Raw genomic sequence first — 19,901 nt, forward strand, 5'->3', positions numbered from 1 at the left:
GCCTCAGGCCTGACCACTTCCAAGAACTCTCCCTGGACTATTCTGGGTTTGCCCCAGAGGCCTTTCACGGGAGCGCCAGGTAAGGTCTAAGAGCATGGCGATAGCATCCCTGTACCATTACCTGCCAGCTGCAGGGCCTCTCTCTAGCTTTTCTCAGCCTTAGTTTCTTCATCCGGAAAACAGAGACCATACTATTCCTGTCTTTCAGGGCTGCTGTGAGGTTACTGTGTATAAAATACTGAGCATGGGACTGATACCCACAAAGTCCAAAATGGCAAACAATACTAAACATAACAACAATAGCATCAATCCTTTGGAACTCAGATGTTAAAGAAACTGGTGAAGATCAGAGAGCTGGGCAGCATCAGCCTCCAGATTCGAATCCAGGTCTGTCTGACTCCAGAGCCCACATCTTTCTATCTCTTGCTGCCCGAGTTCTTTCTCAGTGGTATGCCAGTCTCTTAAAACATGCTTCACAGTCAGCAAGTGATCCCAGACTACAGAGCATAGGAGATAATACAGCTACCTCCCAGACCAAATTGGGGTTATCTGGAATCTCCTCAAACTCCTTAAACCTCTCCCTTTCCAGGACCTTCCTATTTGGAGGGTCCAGGTCCCAGAAGAGCACTTCAGAATCTCAGGGCTAAAAAAAGCCTTTAAAGACCCTGGAAGTGAACTTCCTTCGAATGCCTGAGCCCCCACTGCAGGGGTCTGGAGAGGAGGCTGTCCTAGCGTGTGAATATCCTTACAGGCACAGAACCCTGCTCCTCTGCGGCAGCCCATTTCCCTGGGGGAGCACCAACTGCTAGTGAAACTTCACCATGAAATGGAGCCTGTTCTAACTTTCAGTCATTGATCCTGATTTCTGTCATTTTTGGTCTTCTCATCTCCAGCTTAAATATCCCCAGTTCCTCTTTTCTTCCAAAAGCAGAAGAAAACCTGCCACCCTACCTTGGTGAGCAATGGGGAAGCGGAGAAGCGCACTCCCTTCCTGTGAACCAGGCAGCCCCTCCAGTCTCCTTCATGGCTCAGTGGGGATTGGAGCCTGGGAAGACGACAGACTAGAGAAGTCCAGGCCTGCTTGTGCCTCTGAACTGATCATCTCTACGGGCCAGTACAAATGAGGTACAGTGCGTGAGACCTGGGAAGAACCGGCACCCAATGTGCGACAAAAAGGAAACCAAGAGACTACTGACAGCCCCAGGCCCCTGCCGCAGAGGCCCTCTGCTCTCAGGGGAAGGTATGCAACACTGAGGCTTCTTAGACCCCCTGGCCAAGGGCTGCTCAGTCAGTGCAGTAAGGAAACAAGGACAGACTGGGCAGATTATTATAAAACAAAGAAAATAAAAAAGAAGTCTCTCAGGTTTGTCAACAGGATAAAAAGCCATGGCACTTCCTCAAGCAAATGAGGTCCAGCTTCTTTATCCTCCGGATTCTCAGCAGTAGGAACAGTATGGCTCTGTTTGGTCACAAATAGTGACTCACTCACTATTTGTTCATTTCCACAAGTGTTATCTACTTAATTTCACACTATTACAGGCAAGGCCTCATGCCAAGGGGGTCACGTTGAACAGGTCAGACTGGGTCTGGGCCCCCTTCCCAAAGTCCACCCCTGCATGGCGACTGACACTGCTCTGCGCCTCTGTGGGAACCTCCTCGCTGTCCTGTGAGGAAGGCAGGGCAGAGAACATTAGCCTCAGCAAATGGGTACTGGTAAGAACTGACTAGCCACAGCTCACAGATATCACCCACAGCAGTCAGTACTCCAGCCTCCCAGGCTCTGCAGACTCTGAGGTTAGACCACCGCCCACCCAGGGGCACAGTTAGCCGTCCTGAATCTTACCTGCTGTCACTGGGGTTTGCAGAGATGAAGCTCTGTTCCCCTGAGCTCTGGGAGTTCCCAAAGGTCTGGCTGTTGCTTCTGTCCACAGATTGGCCCGTGCTTATCCCCAAACTGCTGCTGTCCAACACCGGGATGGCCGTCTGGTCCACAGATACCTATAGGAGATTTTAAAATTGAAACAAACAAAAAGCTCTAAGGCTATTTACATTTGTAATCCTTTCTGTTCCTCTCTCATGCCCAGTCCTGGCTGGTCCTCGGTGGGGATCTAGGGACCATGCCCAGCTATGGAGCTGCGTTCTGTCAGAGCAATGGAAATACTGCGCTCTACACCAAGGCTGAGAGGCCACCATCCACAGTAAATGCCCAGACCAGACAAATAGCTCTGGCATCTAACTCAAACCACAAGATTTACACTAAAGAAAAACCTTCATAGAAAGCAAAAAAGTCACAAGCATTCCTTGTGAGGGGACTGGGAGGAGGGAGAGAGAACACAATTAGAGACAAACAGGTGAGTATGGCAGCAGGCACCCTCCGCTTCCCGGGGCTCACCCTGTCACACCCAGTCCTCACCTGCGGTCCATCTCCATTTTCATCTTCCTAAAGGGCAGTTCCAATCCCATCGCTCTGATACTCTGAAATCTTTCAATTCTCCCCAAAAGAACAACTCGCAGGACTCTGAGGGTCCTGCACAAACAGCCCTGACCTATGACCTTGCTGTACCACCCACCACTCACGCATGTGCACATTTCTAGCCAAACCAAACCCTGCATGTTTAATCCTGTCTATATGCCCCACCACCCTAAGATTCCTTTCCCCAAAGTCAAGGCTAAACACCCATTAGTCTCAAAGGGCCATTTCAAATGCTGCTCCCTTCATAAAATGTTTCCTGAATTGCTCTGCCCCAGCCCCCAAACAGAAGCCATCTTTCTCTCCCGTTTGGACCTCTATGACCCTCTCCTGTAGCTGCTAATTTTTTTTTTTTTTTTTGTATTTTTCTGAAGCTGGAAACGGGGAGAGACAGTCAGACAGACTCCCGCATGCGCCCGACTGGGATCCACCCGGCACGCCCACCAGGAGGCGATGCTCTGCCCCTCCGGGGCGTCGCTCTGCTGCGACCAGAGCCACTCTAGCACCTGGGGCAGAGGCCAAGGAGCCATCCCCAGTGCCCGGGCCACCTTTGCTCCAATGGAGCCTTGGCTGCGGGAGGGGAAGAGAAAGACAGAGAGGAAGGGGGGGGGGTTGGAGAAGCAAATGGGCGCTTCTCCTATGTGCCCTGGCCAAGAATCGAACCTGGGTCCTCCGCACACCAGGCCGACGCTCTACCACTGAGCCAACCGGCCAGGGCCAGCTGATGGATTTTGATGTCATATCTGTCTCATTCCCTTTATAGCTCCCGGAGGGCAGGACTGATCTGCTTACTGGGAAAGGCGCACCCACAGCAAATATCTGGAGAGAATGGTAAGCTTTCCAGAGCATTCCTGGAAAAATTTGACTCCTAGTCCCTCTTATGTGGGACTTACCAACATTTACATCACTCCTGCAGTTTTATTTTAGTAGAGATGTTGTTAGGAGCTCTCCTCTTAATCAGAAATTGGCATTTTCCTTAAAAAATCCCTCTTATGTGGGACTAGGAGTACTTGAGTACTGCCAGCACGAAGACTTATCAGATATTTTGTTAGATGATATAAAAATTGCTCCTTCTGTGACAAGGTGTCTCAACCTCAGCACTTGGGGGCAGGTAACTCTGGGTGGGAGGCTGTCCTGTAGAGCAGTGGTCCCCAACCCCCGGAGCCGCGAACCGGTACCGGTCCGTGGGCCATTTGGTACTGGTCTGCAGAGAAAGAATAAATAACTTACATTATTTCCACTTTATTTATATTTAAGACTGAACAATGTTTTATTTTTTAAAAATGACCAGATTTGGCCTGACCTGTGGTGGCGCAGTGGATAAAGTGTCAACCTGGGAATGCTGAGGTCACCGGTTCAAAACCCTGGGCTTGCCTGGCCAAGGCACATATGAGAGTTGATGCTTTCTGCTCCTCTCCCTTCTCTCTCTCTCTCTCTCTCTCTCTCTCTCTCTCTCTCTCTGTGTCTCTAAAAATAACTGAATAAAGTTAAAAAAAATTAAATAGAGTTCTTTAAAAAAAAAAAAGACAAGATTCCCTCTGTTACATCTGTCTAAGACTCACTCTTGATGCTTGTCTCGGTCACATGACACATTTATCTGTCCCACCCTAAAGGCCGGTCCGTGAAAATATTTTCTCATTAAACCAGTCCATGGCCCAAAAAAGGTTGGGGACCACTGCTGTATAGGATATAGAGCAGCAGCCTCAGCTTCTACCCACAAGATGCCAGTAACACTCCTCTTATTACTCCCCCTACTCAACTTGTGACGCATAAAACTGTCTCCAGATATTACCAAATGGCCCTTGGGAAGCAAAATTGCCCCTACTTCTGAAAGAACCACTTTGCTCTCCCGCAACAGGCTCAATGTTTTGAAGGAAAAAACCCCACAGAGACTCTGCTAGCACCATAAATACATGGAGAAATACAGCAAGAGGCAGCATGAAGTTACCAATCACCATCTGCTTCTAACCATTGAGACTCAGAACGGGTACAACACTACAATTTTAAATTAGAAAAAGTTAATGGGGGACTGAACCCAGCTCTTAGGCACAAAAGAGTGGCTCTCCCATGCTGCCTTCTAGATCCCTGTAACAGGGTTTTCTCTCTCACTTACTGCACCCTCAGAACTTCCCCAACAGCCTAAACTAAAAGATGTTACCAACATTTACATCATTTCTGCAGTTTTATTTTAGTAGAGATGTTGTTAGGAGCTCTCCTTTTAATCAGAAATTGGCATTTTCCATAAAGAATCAGATAGTAAATATTTTAGACTTTGTGGGCTGTACGGCCTGTGGCAACTACTCAATTCTGCAGGAAAAAGCACAAAAGCAGCCATAGACAATGTAAACAAATGGGCATGGCTTTGTTCCAACAAAACTTTATTTATAAAAACAGATGGTAGGCCATATTTGTCCATTTCCTGACCCCTGCTCTCTATCACATAATGTCCATCTTTCAACAGGCTGCACAGAAAGGCATTTTGTTTAGATCTTCATAGCAGGAAAAGTTATGCTTCTCCTGGTAAACTGGTTTATCTTCATCTTAAGAACTCTCTGAATCCTGCAACAAATGTTTTCTACTTTTCTTCGGCTACTAGGAAGTTTAAGGTAAATTTAGCATGAAATTCTAGGTATTTTAATGAGACCTCACATATGTTCTATTATATTTTTTCTTTTACTGAATTTCCCCCAAATGTAAAAATCTAGTCACATTTTTATTCCGGAGTTTGTGTTTACTTTCATAATTCACCTTAAGTAACTTTTTGAAATAAGACCAAGCCTGACCTGTAGTGGCGCAGTGGATAAAGCATCGACCTGGAAATGCTGAGGTCACCGGTTCGAAGCCCTGGGCTTGCCTGGTCAAGGCACATATGGGAGTTGATGCTTCCAGCTCCTCCCCCCTTCTCTCTCTCTGTCTCTCTCTCCCTCTCTCTCTCCTCTCTAAAAATGAATAGATAAATAAATAAAATAAAAAAATAAAAAGAAATAAGAGCAGTGGAAAACAGAGACAAGGAAGGCTAGATGGACAGCATGGTAGTCTTCTCACACAGAGGCCTGGAAAAAGCCAAGTGGAGGAAGTGTTCGGTCTAGAATGCATTTCATCTTAGAAACCTTGTTTATGATCTTTCTCACAGAGGATTTAATTTAACCTATGCAATACAGTACTCCCTCTTCCAGGAGGAGGGTTTAATCTCCCCATCCTCTTGTGAGTGGGCTAGATTTAATGACTTGTTTCACTAAAGCTAGTATAGATTTCAATCTAGTATAGAAAGAGAAACATAGTAACTTCATATTGGAGAAAACTGGCAAATATTATTACATCACCAAGTGATGAAGATTTATGTCACCAGTGATGTGTGAGCCTTGTGTACCCCAAATACAATGTGACAAGATGTACTTCACCTCTGAGGTGTTCTTTTAAAAAACCCATAATTCTAGTCTAACCATGACAAAAACATCAGGCCAATCTAGATTTGGAGAAATTATACAGTATAAATAAACAGACAAATAATAAGATAAAACAAATACATGAGAAAATCTAATAAACAAAACTTCTGAGCAAAACTTCTTATGACTATTAAGGTCACAAAACACAAGGAAAGACTGAGAAACTGTCACAGATCAGAGAAGACCGGAAACATGACCACTAAATACAATGTGGGGTCCTGAACTGGATCCTGAAACAGGAAATGATTAAATACTGGTGAAATCTAAATAAAGTCTGGCAGTTAGTTAATTAGACAAACAAACTCTGACCAGCAACACCAATCACCAGTCTCCTCCCACTTTCCCACACGCACAAACTGGGAGAGGGTGAGGGAGGGGGCTCTGCCAGGAATACTTTGGAGATGAGCACCAATCACAACAGGCACCCCCAAGGGCCTCCAACCTGTGTGCCTGCAGGACCCCATTTTCTCATGCTGGAGGACAATCAGCCACCAGGAAGCCAGATCTGCCAGCCCCGTTCTCCAGCTGCTCCTTGAGGCTGGTAGACAAATGGTAAAAGGACTTGTGACAGAATCCCACATACTTTGTAGAGCTAGAGAGCTCAGGAATAACTCCCAGCCAGATAGCAAGGATGTTTTCTAAGATGCATAGTAGCAGGGAAGGATGGTATATCATTCCAAATCAAAGCCCTCCCTCTGTCCTCATGGAGTTAGCAACTAGGGGAAGGGAAGGAAAACAGACATTAAACAAGTAATGTCCTTAAAGCGTTGTGGTCACCCCTATATCGCCCACAACACTTGGCACAGCTCCACACCCAGCAGGTTCTCAGGATCTGTGATCTCAGTTGACCTGAATTTTCTCCACAAGTTGAGCCTTCTTCCTCTGATCCCTCCTAACCCTTTATTCTGAATGATTATTATATGCTTATATCTTATTTCATTCCAAAAGATATGAGGCTATCAATAAACAGACAAATAATAAGATAAAACAAATACATGAGAAAATCTAATAAACAAGGGTTGAAAAAGTGTGAGAAAAGAGAAAAGAAGCTTAGGGAGTGTATGAAGTTCTACAGTCTAAAAATGTACATTAACGAGAACATTTCAAATGTCTAGAGCTGTGCATTGCAATATAGTAGCTTTTAGCTATATGTGGTAATTTAAATATCAATTAATTATGTTAAATTCTAATCTAAGCCCAAGAAGGTCTGTTGTTAGAAAGTAAAAGGTTAAAAAGTCTGACCTGAGATTGTTTTAACCTAAAAACAGTCTCCAATAACTGAGAGATCAGTTTCTTGGATTAGGACTCAGAGACTCAGAGCTGCCAGCAGGGACCTGCCCAGAGTCAAGCAGCACCCTGGGAAGAGGTAGCGCTGACCTCTGAGGACCTGCAGGCAGATGCAGCATCCTCTCAAGCTGTCAGAAAGGAAAGACTCCAAAGTTAACAAACTCCTTTTTCTCCCATCATGGTGGGCAGGACGGTGCCAGGGCTCAGCCATTCACTAGTTAAATACTTTTTGACCAGGTAACATCTTTAAGCTTGTTTCCTCATCTGGAGAGTGGTGTGATGATACCCGCTCCTCATACACAGTTGTGAAAATTATATTTGCAGAACTCACCACACAGTAGCTGGCAGAGAAGGTACTTAATCAGTGTTGGTTTTCTAACTCCCACCAGATAAGGATCCTTTAACCTTTACCCTTAAATCTCCCAAGTCCCACTCTCCTTAGCTTGCTGCTCTATGTAAACCTTGTCAGCTCTTTCAAAATCTCTGTAACTAAGACAAATTCATATATGATACTTAAGGGTCTTGATGAAGGGCTGGGAGCCCAGTTTATCTTCACCTAGGACCTGTAAGAAGAGTAATTGCTAATGCTAATTACAGAGCAGGGGGCACATGAGTCAAGCCTGTTGATCCTAGAATTAAATCCCAGCTCAACACCACACCGTGTAAAGCACAACTTCTATGTCCCTCAATTTCTCCACTTGTAAATCTGCTATAAAACTTCTACCTAACTCATAGGTTATGGTGTGAGAATAAAATGAGATAATACTGCGTGCTTGGCACATAGTAACTGAAGAATGTTAAGGTCTGGAAGGCCCTTGGAGACCTGGTCCAAACCCTTTATTTGACAAATGTGTTAAGGGAAGTCCAGTGGCTAGACAAGCCTGCCCAGGGCCACACACCATTAGTCTCTGACAAAGCACATGCTTGTTAGTAAATGTCTGCTTGTTTCTTTTACCACTTCCTGTTTTTTATCACACTACTATAATTTTAATTTATCTGGTTATATTAGGAGGAAAAAGTTAAGTGTTTATTTCTGAAGTAAGCATACTTCATGTTGCTTATGTTACATGGACAAAATCACCTAAAAGGGAAGAAGGCAAAGATTCAGTGGCAACTATGTGAAACAGAGAGGCAGAGACAGGAAACACGTGAGTCAACACACTGATATGACCATTTGTTTTCTTACATTAATCATTTCCATCCCCCTTTGCCATGGCCAAAACCACGGATGGAAATGTATACCTCTGAGACAAAATTCAATGTCAGCTGCCCTTGAAACGCAGTTGCAGCCCAGTTCCATCTGTTCAGAGCCAAGCAGAAGGCGTCTGCTGACAGGACAGGCATGCATGGGCTGCAGAGTTTGACTGACCTGCGGGTGGAAGGCAGACGACGCTGTGCGCGGGCTACGGACAAACTCCATAAAGAAGGCCCCGTCCTGAAGTCAGAGGAGGAGGAAGCAGTGGCAGCAGCAGGTGCAAGAGAATGAATGAACAAAAATGTGGACCAGTGGTGAACCATCAGGGGAAGGAGAGGGGTATGAAAGAGAAAAATAAAAACAAGGAGGGAAGGAGAGAAACAAGGGCACATGAAGAGAATGGGAAGAGAGAGAGAGAGAGAGAGAGAGAGAGAGAGATCCACCCAGGAAGACAATATCCAAATACAAAGCATTAGCAGGAGGAACTCACACCTTCTCGGGCAGAATATCCCATCATGTGGGAGCAAGCTCCTGGGTTAGAGGAGGTGGGCCCAAGCTCCCTCAGGTCTCCTTAGAGCTGGCTTGGATGCTTGCACCTTCCCACATAGCTCTGAACTTCCTTCAGACCTATGCTAAGGGGGAGGGAAAAGGCCAAAAAGCAGCTTGGAGGGGGTGGCAGGGAAGATGCTTTAGTCTACTTCTTGGCCTCCTGCCTGCCAGGGTGACCAGGAGCCCTCTTAAAGACATACACAGAGACTTGGGGTTTTCACTTCTGTCACTAAACATGGCAGCCAGATGGGAGAAGAGGATTCAATGCTAGAAAAGTTCTTGCTTAATTTTCTGAGCAAACAGGGAAAACAGAAGCAGCAATCCCTTCTCCGTCACAGGTTGTGTAACAAAATCACTGAGACAAAGGTAGTATCAGCTATATATGCACTCGTGAGGAGTTTCCTGGAGCTGTCTTCCTCTCCCCAGCCTATTCTTGTGGGGTACAAGTTGCCATGTATTTGAAAAAAAAATGACAGAGGACTTTTCCAAAGACCCCACCTTCCACCTTTCTTAAGGTCAAGAAGGTCTCTCTTGTCCCATCAATGTGTTTTTACTTTTTATGCATTATCACTGAAATTCAGAAATGGTACTTGATAAATCTGAAGGCCTCTGCTTGCCTACAACTTCTAATTCTTTAAGTAGAAGCACTGAACTGTTTGGCTGTTTTAGCAATACTGCTGCATTTTTCCACATGCTGCTATGAACTCAAGTAACAAACCATGGAAACACGCGGCCATAGAACTGCAGATCCAGGCGCCCTTCCACACATCCCAACACAAGTGTTGACTGAAGACACTGTCGGCGCTTTGGAGTATATCAGCCAGGGCTCTTCACTGTGGCCATCTCATCACACTTCTGCTTCTCCATGACTACGTGGGAATCTACATTGGCATGGCTGAGGGCCATCCAGCTGTATTTTCGTGTTCAGTTGGAAGATTAGGACAGTGTTCTAAATAGCAATCTAATATTGGGTTGCTGGCACATTTTGACCTTAATATTTAAGGCTCTAAAATGTCTTTACTTTTCAGTCCTGTCCCTGACACTGTTTCTAATCCTCAAAGATGACAATGAGCAGAGGCCAAAGCTAGGATACTTACGGCTTCTCACTGTCCATCTGTGTCCCTTCTCTGCCACAACATACAGAAGCCAAGAAACTAATACTGCTGAGATTGATGTACATGTAAGTGAGCACAGGTGAGAAGTCTCTTCCATGACAAATAGATCATTCCTTAAGTACAGAATATCCTTAAAACTGCACCTACAGTCACTGCCTGGCGTTGGGTCAGTGAACTCCAGCCAGCAGGCCAACTCCAGCCACTGGTTCATTATGGCCTGTGAGCTGAGAGTGAGTGGGTTTTTGTATTTTTCCTAAGTGAGAAGCGGGGGTGCGGGGGTGGGGGGTGGGGAAGCTGACAGACTCCCGTATGCACCTGACCAGGATCCACTCGGCATGCTCACCAGGGGGCGATGCTCAGCACCTCTGGGGCATTGCTCCGCTGCAATCGGAGCCATTCTAGCACCTGAGGTGGAGGCCATGGAGCCATCCTCAGCACCCTAGCACCTGAGGCGGAGGCCATGGAGCCATCCTCAGCACCCTCAGCACCCGGGCCAACTTTGCTCCAATGGAGCCTTGGCTGTGGGAGGGGAAGAGAGAGAGAGAGAGACAGAGAGACAGAGAGAAAGGAGAGGGGGAAGGGTGGAAAGAAAAGGGGCACTTCTCCTGTGTGCCCTGGCTGGGAATCGAACGCGGGACTTCCACATGCCAGGCCGATGCTCTACTGCTGAGCCAACCGGCCAGGGCCTAAGAGTGGGTTTTAAATAGCTATGGAAGTACCCACACAAAATTCCTGATCCAGCCTCTTAGCCCGCAAAGCCTGTATTATCAAGGTTTGCCAACCCCTGATCTATAGATTATACAAGTCACCTAAAGCCTCAATTACACTTTCCTCAGATTTTAACCCATCCATCCTTAAGTCTTATTCTACTAATTTATCCTAAAACAATAATCAGAGAAGTGGTCAACTAATTACCTGAAAAATGTTATTTGCAGTATTATTGATAATTATAATGCATCATAGAATAATTATAAAAAGATATGGAAGAATTATCAGCTATTTTTACAAACCAGACACTAATCTACATATTGAATCAAAAAAGTCAGTTATAAATGAAGGTGTATCCATATGATGAAATATATAATTATTTTTAAAAAGCATTCTTTTGAAAAATATTGCATGATATGGGAAAGTCTTCATGATATGGAAATAAAATAAATAAATATATAGGTGGATATACAATCTGACCACAATTTTGACAAGAAAATATATCTATTGAATCTCCTTTATTTCTTAGTAATAGAGACCAGATAAAAGAATATAGTCAGCTCACCTACCACATCAGAATGATCTCAGATTCTGAATTACCAGAGGAAGCTGACAGAGCCACGGCTCTCAGTCTTAAAAGATATAAAAAGCCTGACATATAGAGTTTCTGGCCCCTCTGCTGTATTTGCTATTCCGTATAGAGACCCAAAGCCTCAGGTTTGTTTGTTTTTTCAGGAGTCTAAGCAAACTGATGAGAATTTCATTATCAGAGAGTGAGCTCTCATGGAAGATGCTTCAGTAGCTTCCTACCTACCCTCCAAGAAAGCCAGAGATGTGGCTAAAAACCAGATGGCCAATTTCAAACCTTAAGCCAGATTTTGGGCCTTGATCAATACTGTTTAGCTTGACCGTTTTATATTTGCATTTATCTAGCAGTTAACATCCTTAGAATTGTGAGCAGGAAAGTTCCTTCATAAAAATAGCAAGCTTAAGAAGGCCTGGGGCAGAATTCAGCCAAATCCTCAGTATTTAATCCTAGACTAGAATGGCTATCCACTCCCCTTTTCATATCCAGTCTCTGAGAGCATGTTCCCTGCAGCCTCCTTTACCTTTCGTGGGCTGTCCACATAGGTGGGAGTCATGGCAACACTGCTGCTCTCGGCTGGCTGGGCGGAGCTCTTGCCACCGTGCATGGCTGCCTGCTGGTCTCCCAGACACCTAAAAGGAGGAAAAACGCATGACTGTGGTTCACTCAGAGCTCCTGATGGACCCATGTTAGTCAAGATAAAATGATGACAGCTCTGCTGCATCATCTTTGAAACACACACTTTTGTTCTCTCTTTTGGACCTTATATGATACCCTTATTTTCATTCATCGCGAGCCCTCTATGGTGAATCAGAAAACAGCCCAATTTAAAAAGCATCTTGGCAGCATCTGGTGCTTAAGTATCACTATGAAAAGGCAAGTGACATACATGGTTTCAGTGACTTCCATCCACAAATCACCTTTTTAATCAGCTGGGAAAGACTTTTTCTCAGTTTTTATTAAATATACCAACAGAAGCACATTCTGAAAATTAGGGCTGCATTCAAATGCAGCACACACTAAACAGGGGAAATGTGTTGAAAATATACATTTTGAAGGCCTATATGTTAATATTTCAGACATACATATTTATATCCCTCCTACTCAAAGAAAATCACATATATCTAACAGCCATTATCTCATAGCACCAGACAACTATGGTTTTCTGATCACATCTCGTTCCATTCTGGTTCTGATGTCCATAAAGCCATACTTTCATGTTTATTTCCCTAATTTTTTTCAGCACTAAAGTTAACTATGAACTAGTATCATTTAAATGAACTAGTATCATAAAAATCCCCCAAATAGGATTGTTTTACTTTACCAGTGAATTTTTATTTAGTAAGTTTCAGAAGACTCATATTAGTCTTGAAAGCTTCATTATGATTGCAACATATACTTCTTGTGGTGGACACTGCAAGGTGCCACCTAGATCCCTCTGCTGTGCCCTGCTGTCACAGTAGCTGGGCGTGTTGTCCTGGTGGTTCTGCTGTCAGCCCCTTCAGGGACAGCCCCAGCTGCAGACCAGCCTCATGCAGAAGCTCTCTCCCTCCCTGGGCTACCCACAGACAATGATCAGTGAGGGGCAGCCAGGCATGGCCATGTTGGTCCAACCTGCCTCATCTCTGAAGGCTGTTCCAAGCTTCTGGGCTCGAGTGAGGTGGACCCAGGTGTCACGGCCTTTCAGGCATATCAGCTTCTCTCTCTGTCCACTCCTGCTTCTTCCTCTGCCCTCCCATAGGTGCTGAGCCCAAGATGTTCCTTAATAAACATCCTACATGTTAAACTCTAATTCTGTCTCTGCTTCCCCAGGAACCCAACCTGTGATATTTCTCTAGCCTTAAATTCTGACATTTTTTTTACAGTGAAGTAATATCATACCAGAAGTTAAAAACTGGCTTCCACAGTACCTGTTATACTCTCTTTTCTAAAGTTTTAATTATAAAAATTTCAAACATATACAAAAGTAAATAGGATGATAGAATAGAACCCTAACTATCACAAATTATTTACTTAGAGCCAATCAATCTTGTTTCACCTATACCCCAACCATCTACCTTAATTATTTTGAAGCAAAACTCACAAATATTATTTCATCCATAAACACTTCAGTATATACTGTATCTCTAAAAGAAAATAAGTTAAAAGAAAAATCACAATTCCGTCACCACACTCAAAAATATTTTTAAATTTTCTAATATCAAATATTTCTCCAATCATCTCCAAAAAATTTCTTTGCAGTTTTGTTTGTTCAAAACAGAATTCAACTAAGGTCCCTACATTGCCATAAGATGTGTCTCTCAAATCTCTTTTAAGCTATAAACTCCTTTTAATCTCTCTATATCCCTGCAATTTATTTGTTGAAGGAAGTAGCTTGTTCATCCTGTAAACTTAAACAGTCTGGATGAGCTGATTATATCTCTTTATTGCTCATCATGTTCCTCTGTGTCCTGTACTTCCTGAGAACTAGAAATCATATTGAAAGGTTTGAGAGACTTATGTTCAATTTGGGGCAAGAATTCTTCCTAAGCATGTGTGTACTTTGGTCTGGAGGCCTGTAGTGTCTGGTGGTCTCTCTCTGGTGATGGCAGCTGCCACTGATGGTCTCTGCTAGATCTCCTAGTCCATTAGAGACCACACATGGTAATGTTCTATCATCCTTCTATACCTATTAGCTGGAATACTGTAAAAAGAAAAACTTCCCCACACCAATTACTTGGTTACTCTGTGGTGTAATTCATACAGGAAAAGCAAGATAAATGCTTCATTCTTTCCCTTGTCCACTTACAGCTCGCTCTCTCTCTCTCTCTCTCTCTCTCCTCCCTTATCGCAGGGTGTTTTCCTGAGCCTCACACACAATCATATACTCTGACATTCTCTTGCCCCTCCCAAAGGCCGAGTGGCAGGCCATGAATGGAGAGCAGTGGCAGGAAGTCTTGGTTACCCCTCAGATGTGTCGTCTGATGCACCTGTCCATCCCCATTTACTGAGCTGCTGTGCTGACCCCTGGACTGGAGTCAGGGATTCAGAGACCCTGTCTTTGCCCTTGGAGGCTCCTTGTCTAATGGCTCAGGGGAGGGAACTGCCACAAAATGACCAGTTATTTGTATTGTACGTGTATATGCATGAGAACTTACATAAGGCCACACAGCCCATGCCAGGAGGGGTCACCAGAGGCAGTAACAACTAACTGCCATGTGGAGGTCTCTCTGCTCTGACTCAGTCATTTCTGATTATCCTCATCTAACAGGAGCAGTGAAGCCCCAGACTGGTACCTGCTGCCCGATGGCTCATGGCCATGCTGCTAATCGGCACGAGGCCAAGATCCCAGGGGCCATTCTCTTCCAGGAGAGCCTGACTAACTGTAAACGCGACAGAGACAGGCTGAAAGGGGAGGGGAAGAAATAAACACAGTTACGGTAGGGTGGCAGGACTACAGATGGCATTTTAAAAAATTCTTTTTTCATATTGTTTCTCCCAATAACTAAAATTGAATCAGCTTGGTGCAGAAAAAAAAAGCACACAAATTAAAAACATCATGTGAGCAAACACTATACAAAGGTCTGCTCCCTCTACTCTAACTCCAGCGTTGAGAAAATGTACCACGTCACCTAGAACAGTCACGGGGCAAGGAGTTAATCTGCCTCTCTGCCCTGCCTCTTGCTCTGGGCTAGCTGAGTCTCGCCCTCACACGGGGACACCACCAGCCAAGCCACCCTCCCTCTCCCCGGCCGGCCGAGCAGAAACCGGCTCCCTGGAGCGAACTAAATGATGATTCACTGACAAATTAAAATAAGATTTCCCCACCCCCAGCTTCACACCCTTCCTAGCAACATATGTTCCTTGTTCTTTTTCCAACAGGAAAGGCCTATGATTAGTTCTTGGGAGAACCTACCAGGCAGAGTTCTGGGGTCTTTCCTTGGGCACACGAAGATATTTTTTGAAAAGGACCCGGTGCCCTCAGTAATGAGCCCAACCTAACCCAACTCTCTCATTTGCTCCCCAGTGCTCCCATTATGTTCTTCTTCTCTCCTTCCCATGTCATTAACTCCCTCCACCCAGCCTCTGTAGCAGCCTGCCTGGACCAGAGAGAGCCTACCAATGAGTCTCTGCCTCCTGGGCGCACCCACCAGGCCTTCGTATACACATGGGGCTCATCCCTGACAACATCACTTCTGGCAAAAGACACTGAATGGATTATTTCATGATGTTAAGAAATTGTAACTTTTTACGTAAATGATGGTATTATGGTTTTACTTTGTTCGTTTTAGAGTACTTATCTTTCAGAGATACATATTGAAATGTTACAGATGAAGGGATATGATGTCTGGGACTTAATAAGAAATAAAAAAGGAAGATTACAGCAAGTAGGATATAAATGAAATAAGACTGGCCATGAGATGACAACCATTAAAGCTGGGTGATGGGTACACAGGGATTTATTACACTAGTTCATCTACTTTTTTAATCTGTTTGAAATTGTCCATTAAAATTAAAAAAACTTCCAAGGGATCGCTCTTGCTGTGAGAATGCGTAAGGATGGCCTGAACTCAGCCTCCCAGGCAGCCTTGTAACCACCCCTCCCACTGTGCTCGCGCTTCCTCCACATAACTTTATGGAAGCGGAGCGTGTGCAGGCTCCTGCGGGGCACACCGCGGACCCTCACACCAGACAGGCATGCCTAGTCTCCTCCAACGTCTTGTACAGCGACCCTCCACACCCTTTCTCCATCACTCACATCTATTGTCCACCTACTATGTGCCAGACACAGCCTCCACCCTCAGAGCACAGACAGTGAGTCGGGAGAAGGTAAGTAAACCTGGCGTGGCCCTTACAAGAACACTGACGCCATAGGCCCAGGGTGCTGTGCAGCACAGAGGAGACTGTGGCTGGGAGACTTAAGGGGGCAGGGAATGCCCCCCCAGAGAAGGTCCCACCTGCTCATGCCAGTGTTTCTCCTCTTCCCCAAGAGCCTCTTCCCCTCTATACAAATGTGTCCTTCCTACAAGGCCAGTTTAAATCCCACCTCCTGTGGCGCTGTCCCTGTCCTGCCACCAGTGTCCTAGGACTATAACATTTACTGTTTATAAAGGGACCACACACTCAAATGCCTAGAGAAGTTGTTCAGGTAGCATGATTGAGGTTGCAAGACAAGTCCAAGAACAGAGGGCACACTGCTCTTACGGTAAACCAGAGGGCACATGCCCATTCTAAAATTCTAAAGTGCTAGCCCACTTGCCCTGGCTGGGTAGCTCAGTTGGTTAGAGCATTGACCTGATACACCAAGGTTGTGGGTTTGATCCCTGGTCAGGGCACATACAAGAATCAGCCAATGGGCCCTGGCCGGTTGGCTCAGCGGTAGAGCGTCGGCCTGGCATGTGGGGGACCCGGGCTCGATTCCCTGCCAGGGCACACAGGAGAAGTGCCTATTTGCTTCTCCACCCTCCCCCTTCCTCTCTGTCTCTCTCTTCCCCTCCCACAGCTGAGGCTCCATTGGAGCAAAGATGGCCCGGGCGCTGGGGATGGCTCCTTGCATCTGCCCTAGGCACTAGAGTGGCTCTGGTCGCAGCAGAGCGACGCCCCAGAGGAGCAGAGCATCGCCCCCTGGTGGGCAGAGCGTTGCCCCCTGGTGGGCGTGCCGGGTGGATACCGGTCGAGCGCATGCGGGAGTCTGTCTGACTGTCTCTCCCGGTTTCCAGCTTCAGAAAAAAAAAAAAAAGAATCAGCCAATGAATGCATGATTCAACAACAAATTGATCTCTCTCTTCCTTCCTCTATCTCTAAAATAAATCAATCAATAAAAATTTTTTAAAAAATTAAAACAAGGGCCCTGGCCGGTTGGCTCAGCGGTAGAGCGTCGGCCTAGCGTGCGGAGGACCCGGGTTCAATTCCCGGCCAGGGCACATAGGAGAAGCGCCCATTTGCTTCTCCACCCCTCCGCCGCGCTTTCCTCTCTGTCTCTTCCCCTCCCGCAGCCGAGGCTCCATTGGAGCAAAGATGGCTCGGGCGCTGGGGATGGCTCTGTGGCCTCTGCCTCAGGCGCTAGAGTGGCTCTGGTCGCAATATGGCGACGCCCAGGATGGGCAGAGCATCGCCCCCTGGTGGGCAGAGCGTCGCCCCTGGTGGGCGTGCCGGGTGGATCCCGGTCGGGCGCATGCGGGAGTCTGTCTGACTGTCTCTCCCTGTTTCCAGCTTCAGAAAAATGAAAAAAAAAAAAAAAAATTAAAACAATAAATAAAGTGCCAGCCCACCATGGCTGAGTGGACTGTGGTTCCAGTATTATATAATTTAACCATGCATCTTGTTATATACTAATATTTTTTCATATAAAAATTCATGTAGAATCCAGATTTTTAAATAAAATCTTCAACTAAAAGAAAGTTTTGGCTCAAATATTTAAAAAAGATTACATGTTCTCAGGGCCAGAAGCTACTCTAACTATGGACTCCAGTGGTTACAATGTGTCAGTGTAGCTTCATCTGTTGTAATAAATGTGCCGCTGGGGGGAGGGGGGTCTTGATAGATGGGGAAAGATATATATATGTGAGGACAGGGTGTGCATGGGAAATCTCTTACCTTCCACTCAATTTTGCTTTGAATCTAAAACTGCTCTAAAAAATAAAATCTACTAAAAAAAAAACCCCCAAAAACAAGACCTAAAAAATCACTCTGTGGGCCAAACCAAATGTTCAATTTATGCCCCAGACTACAAGTTTATAACTTCTGACCTATTTCATGTTATTCAACACTTACCACATATTAACCAGCTTTCTGCTCTGTATGTATATTTTTGTATAATATAGGCTCCTTATTGATAAAAATCATATTTCAACCCAATCACAACAGTGGGGCACTGAAAATCCTCAGGGTCTGTGGGTGGGGACAAGTCTCTCTCCACCCAGGCACTTACTTCTGACTGGCCTCCATCTCCAACAGGGCAGACAGAGCTGAGGTTCCCTTCTTCCCCACCGGGGGGCCAGTTGACTCGAGGGAGTGCGTGGAAATGGGTCCAGTCATCTGTAAGCCTTTCATGGCGGCCCCTTTCTGAAGCAGAGAAAAGACAAGGCCATACGCCTGAGTGGACACCTCAGTGGACGCCACTCACGCCCCTGCACATGCTGCTACATGCTTCAGGCTCTGGGAGTCCCCTTAACCGAGGACATAGGTTCTCAGTATTTGGTAAATGCCAGAAAACCGCTCTTCACTTGAATGGAAGCTCCCAAATGCCTGTTGACAAACTGCCTCTTTGAGGTGGTTTGCACATATCATCTCATGTTGTTCTCATCACAACTCTAGGAAGTAAATAACGTTACACCTAATTTACAGCAAAGAAACCGAGTCTCAGAGAATTAAACTGCTTATCCCAAATCCCATTTGACCTGGAATTCAAACTCCAATTACCCGACTTCAAAATTAAGGTTCTTCCCACTCTCCCAGAAATGAGGCTGTGTACACTCATAAGTGATGCTGGTAGAGAAGGCAGCTAGATGTGTTAGAGCAGTGGTTCCCAACCCCTGGGCCGCGGACCGGTACCAGTCTGTGGGCCATTTGGTACCGGTCCGCAGAGAAAGAATAAATATAATAACTTACATTATTTCCGTTTTATTTATATTTAAGTCTGAACAATGTTCTATTTTTAAAAAATGACCAGATTCCCTCTGTTGCATCCATCTAAGACTCACTCTTGACGCTTGTCTCATAAGTTCGACAATTATATTTAAAAATACCACAGTTTTTATGCCGGTCACACAATTTTATTTTGTGCATTTATCCGTCCCAACCTAAAGGCCGGTCCGTGAAAATATTTTCTGACATTAAACCAGTCCGTGGCCCAAAAAAGGTTGGGGACCACTGGGTTAGAGGACACTGAACTTGAGGTTAAGAACAGAAAAGTAAACACATGGCCGATGATGGAGGGCTACCCAGCAATGAAAAGAAATGAACCACCGGTGCAGTTATAACTTGGATGAAGGTTACATGTTGTATGATTCCATTCATATGACATGTGGAAAAGACAAAAGTATCGTGACGGAGAACAGACCAGCACCTACCACGGATTAGAGATGACGGGAGAGTGTGGCTACAAAGGGTGGCATGAGGGAGGTTTTTTGTTTGTTTTTTTTTACAGAGACAGAGAGAGAGTCAGAGAGAGGCATAGACAGGGACAGACAGACAGAACAGAGAGATGAGAAGCATCAATCATTAGTTTTTCGTTGTGCATTGCGACACCTTAGTTGTTCATTGATTGCTTTTTCATATGTGTCTTGACTGTGGGGCTACAGCAGACTGAGTAACCCCTTGCTCAAGCCAGGGACCCTGGGTCCAAGCTGGTGAGCTTTGCTCAAACCAGATGAACCCGCGCTCGATCTGGCGACCTTGGGGTCTCAAACCTGGGTCCTCGGCATCTCAGTCCGACGCTCTAGCCACTGCACCACCACCTGGTCAGGCGAGGGAGATTTTTTTGAGTGATGGAAACTATTCCATATCCTAATTGTATGGCGGTTACATGAATCTGTACATTTATAAAACTCATAGACCTGTATAC

General features: G+C 45.4%; 1 protein-coding gene across 5 annotated transcripts in view; it reads right to left on the bottom strand.

The window, feature by feature from the left end:
- Positions 1-19,901, bottom strand: part of DEPDC5 (DEP domain containing 5, GATOR1 subcomplex subunit) — a 114,265-nt gene that overhangs the window by 18,918 nt on the left and 75,446 nt on the right. For all 5 annotated transcript variants that reach the window (XM_066260057.1, XM_066260056.1, XM_066260055.1 and 2 more), the window contains 3 exons: positions 18,267-18,400; positions 11,880-11,988; positions 1,844-1,998 (listed from right to left, as the gene is read on the bottom strand). In XM_066260057.1, the coding sequence (XP_066116154.1) occupies positions 1,844-1,998; positions 11,880-11,988; positions 18,267-18,400 (398 nt within the window). The remainder of the gene's footprint in view (positions 1-1,843; positions 1,999-11,879; positions 11,989-18,266; positions 18,401-19,901) is intronic.

This window comes from Saccopteryx bilineata, chromosome 2 (assembly GCF_036850765.1).
Source record: "Saccopteryx bilineata isolate mSacBil1 chromosome 2, mSacBil1_pri_phased_curated, whole genome shotgun sequence".
NCBI classification, from domain to species: domain Eukaryota; kingdom Metazoa; phylum Chordata; class Mammalia; order Chiroptera; family Emballonuridae; genus Saccopteryx; species Saccopteryx bilineata.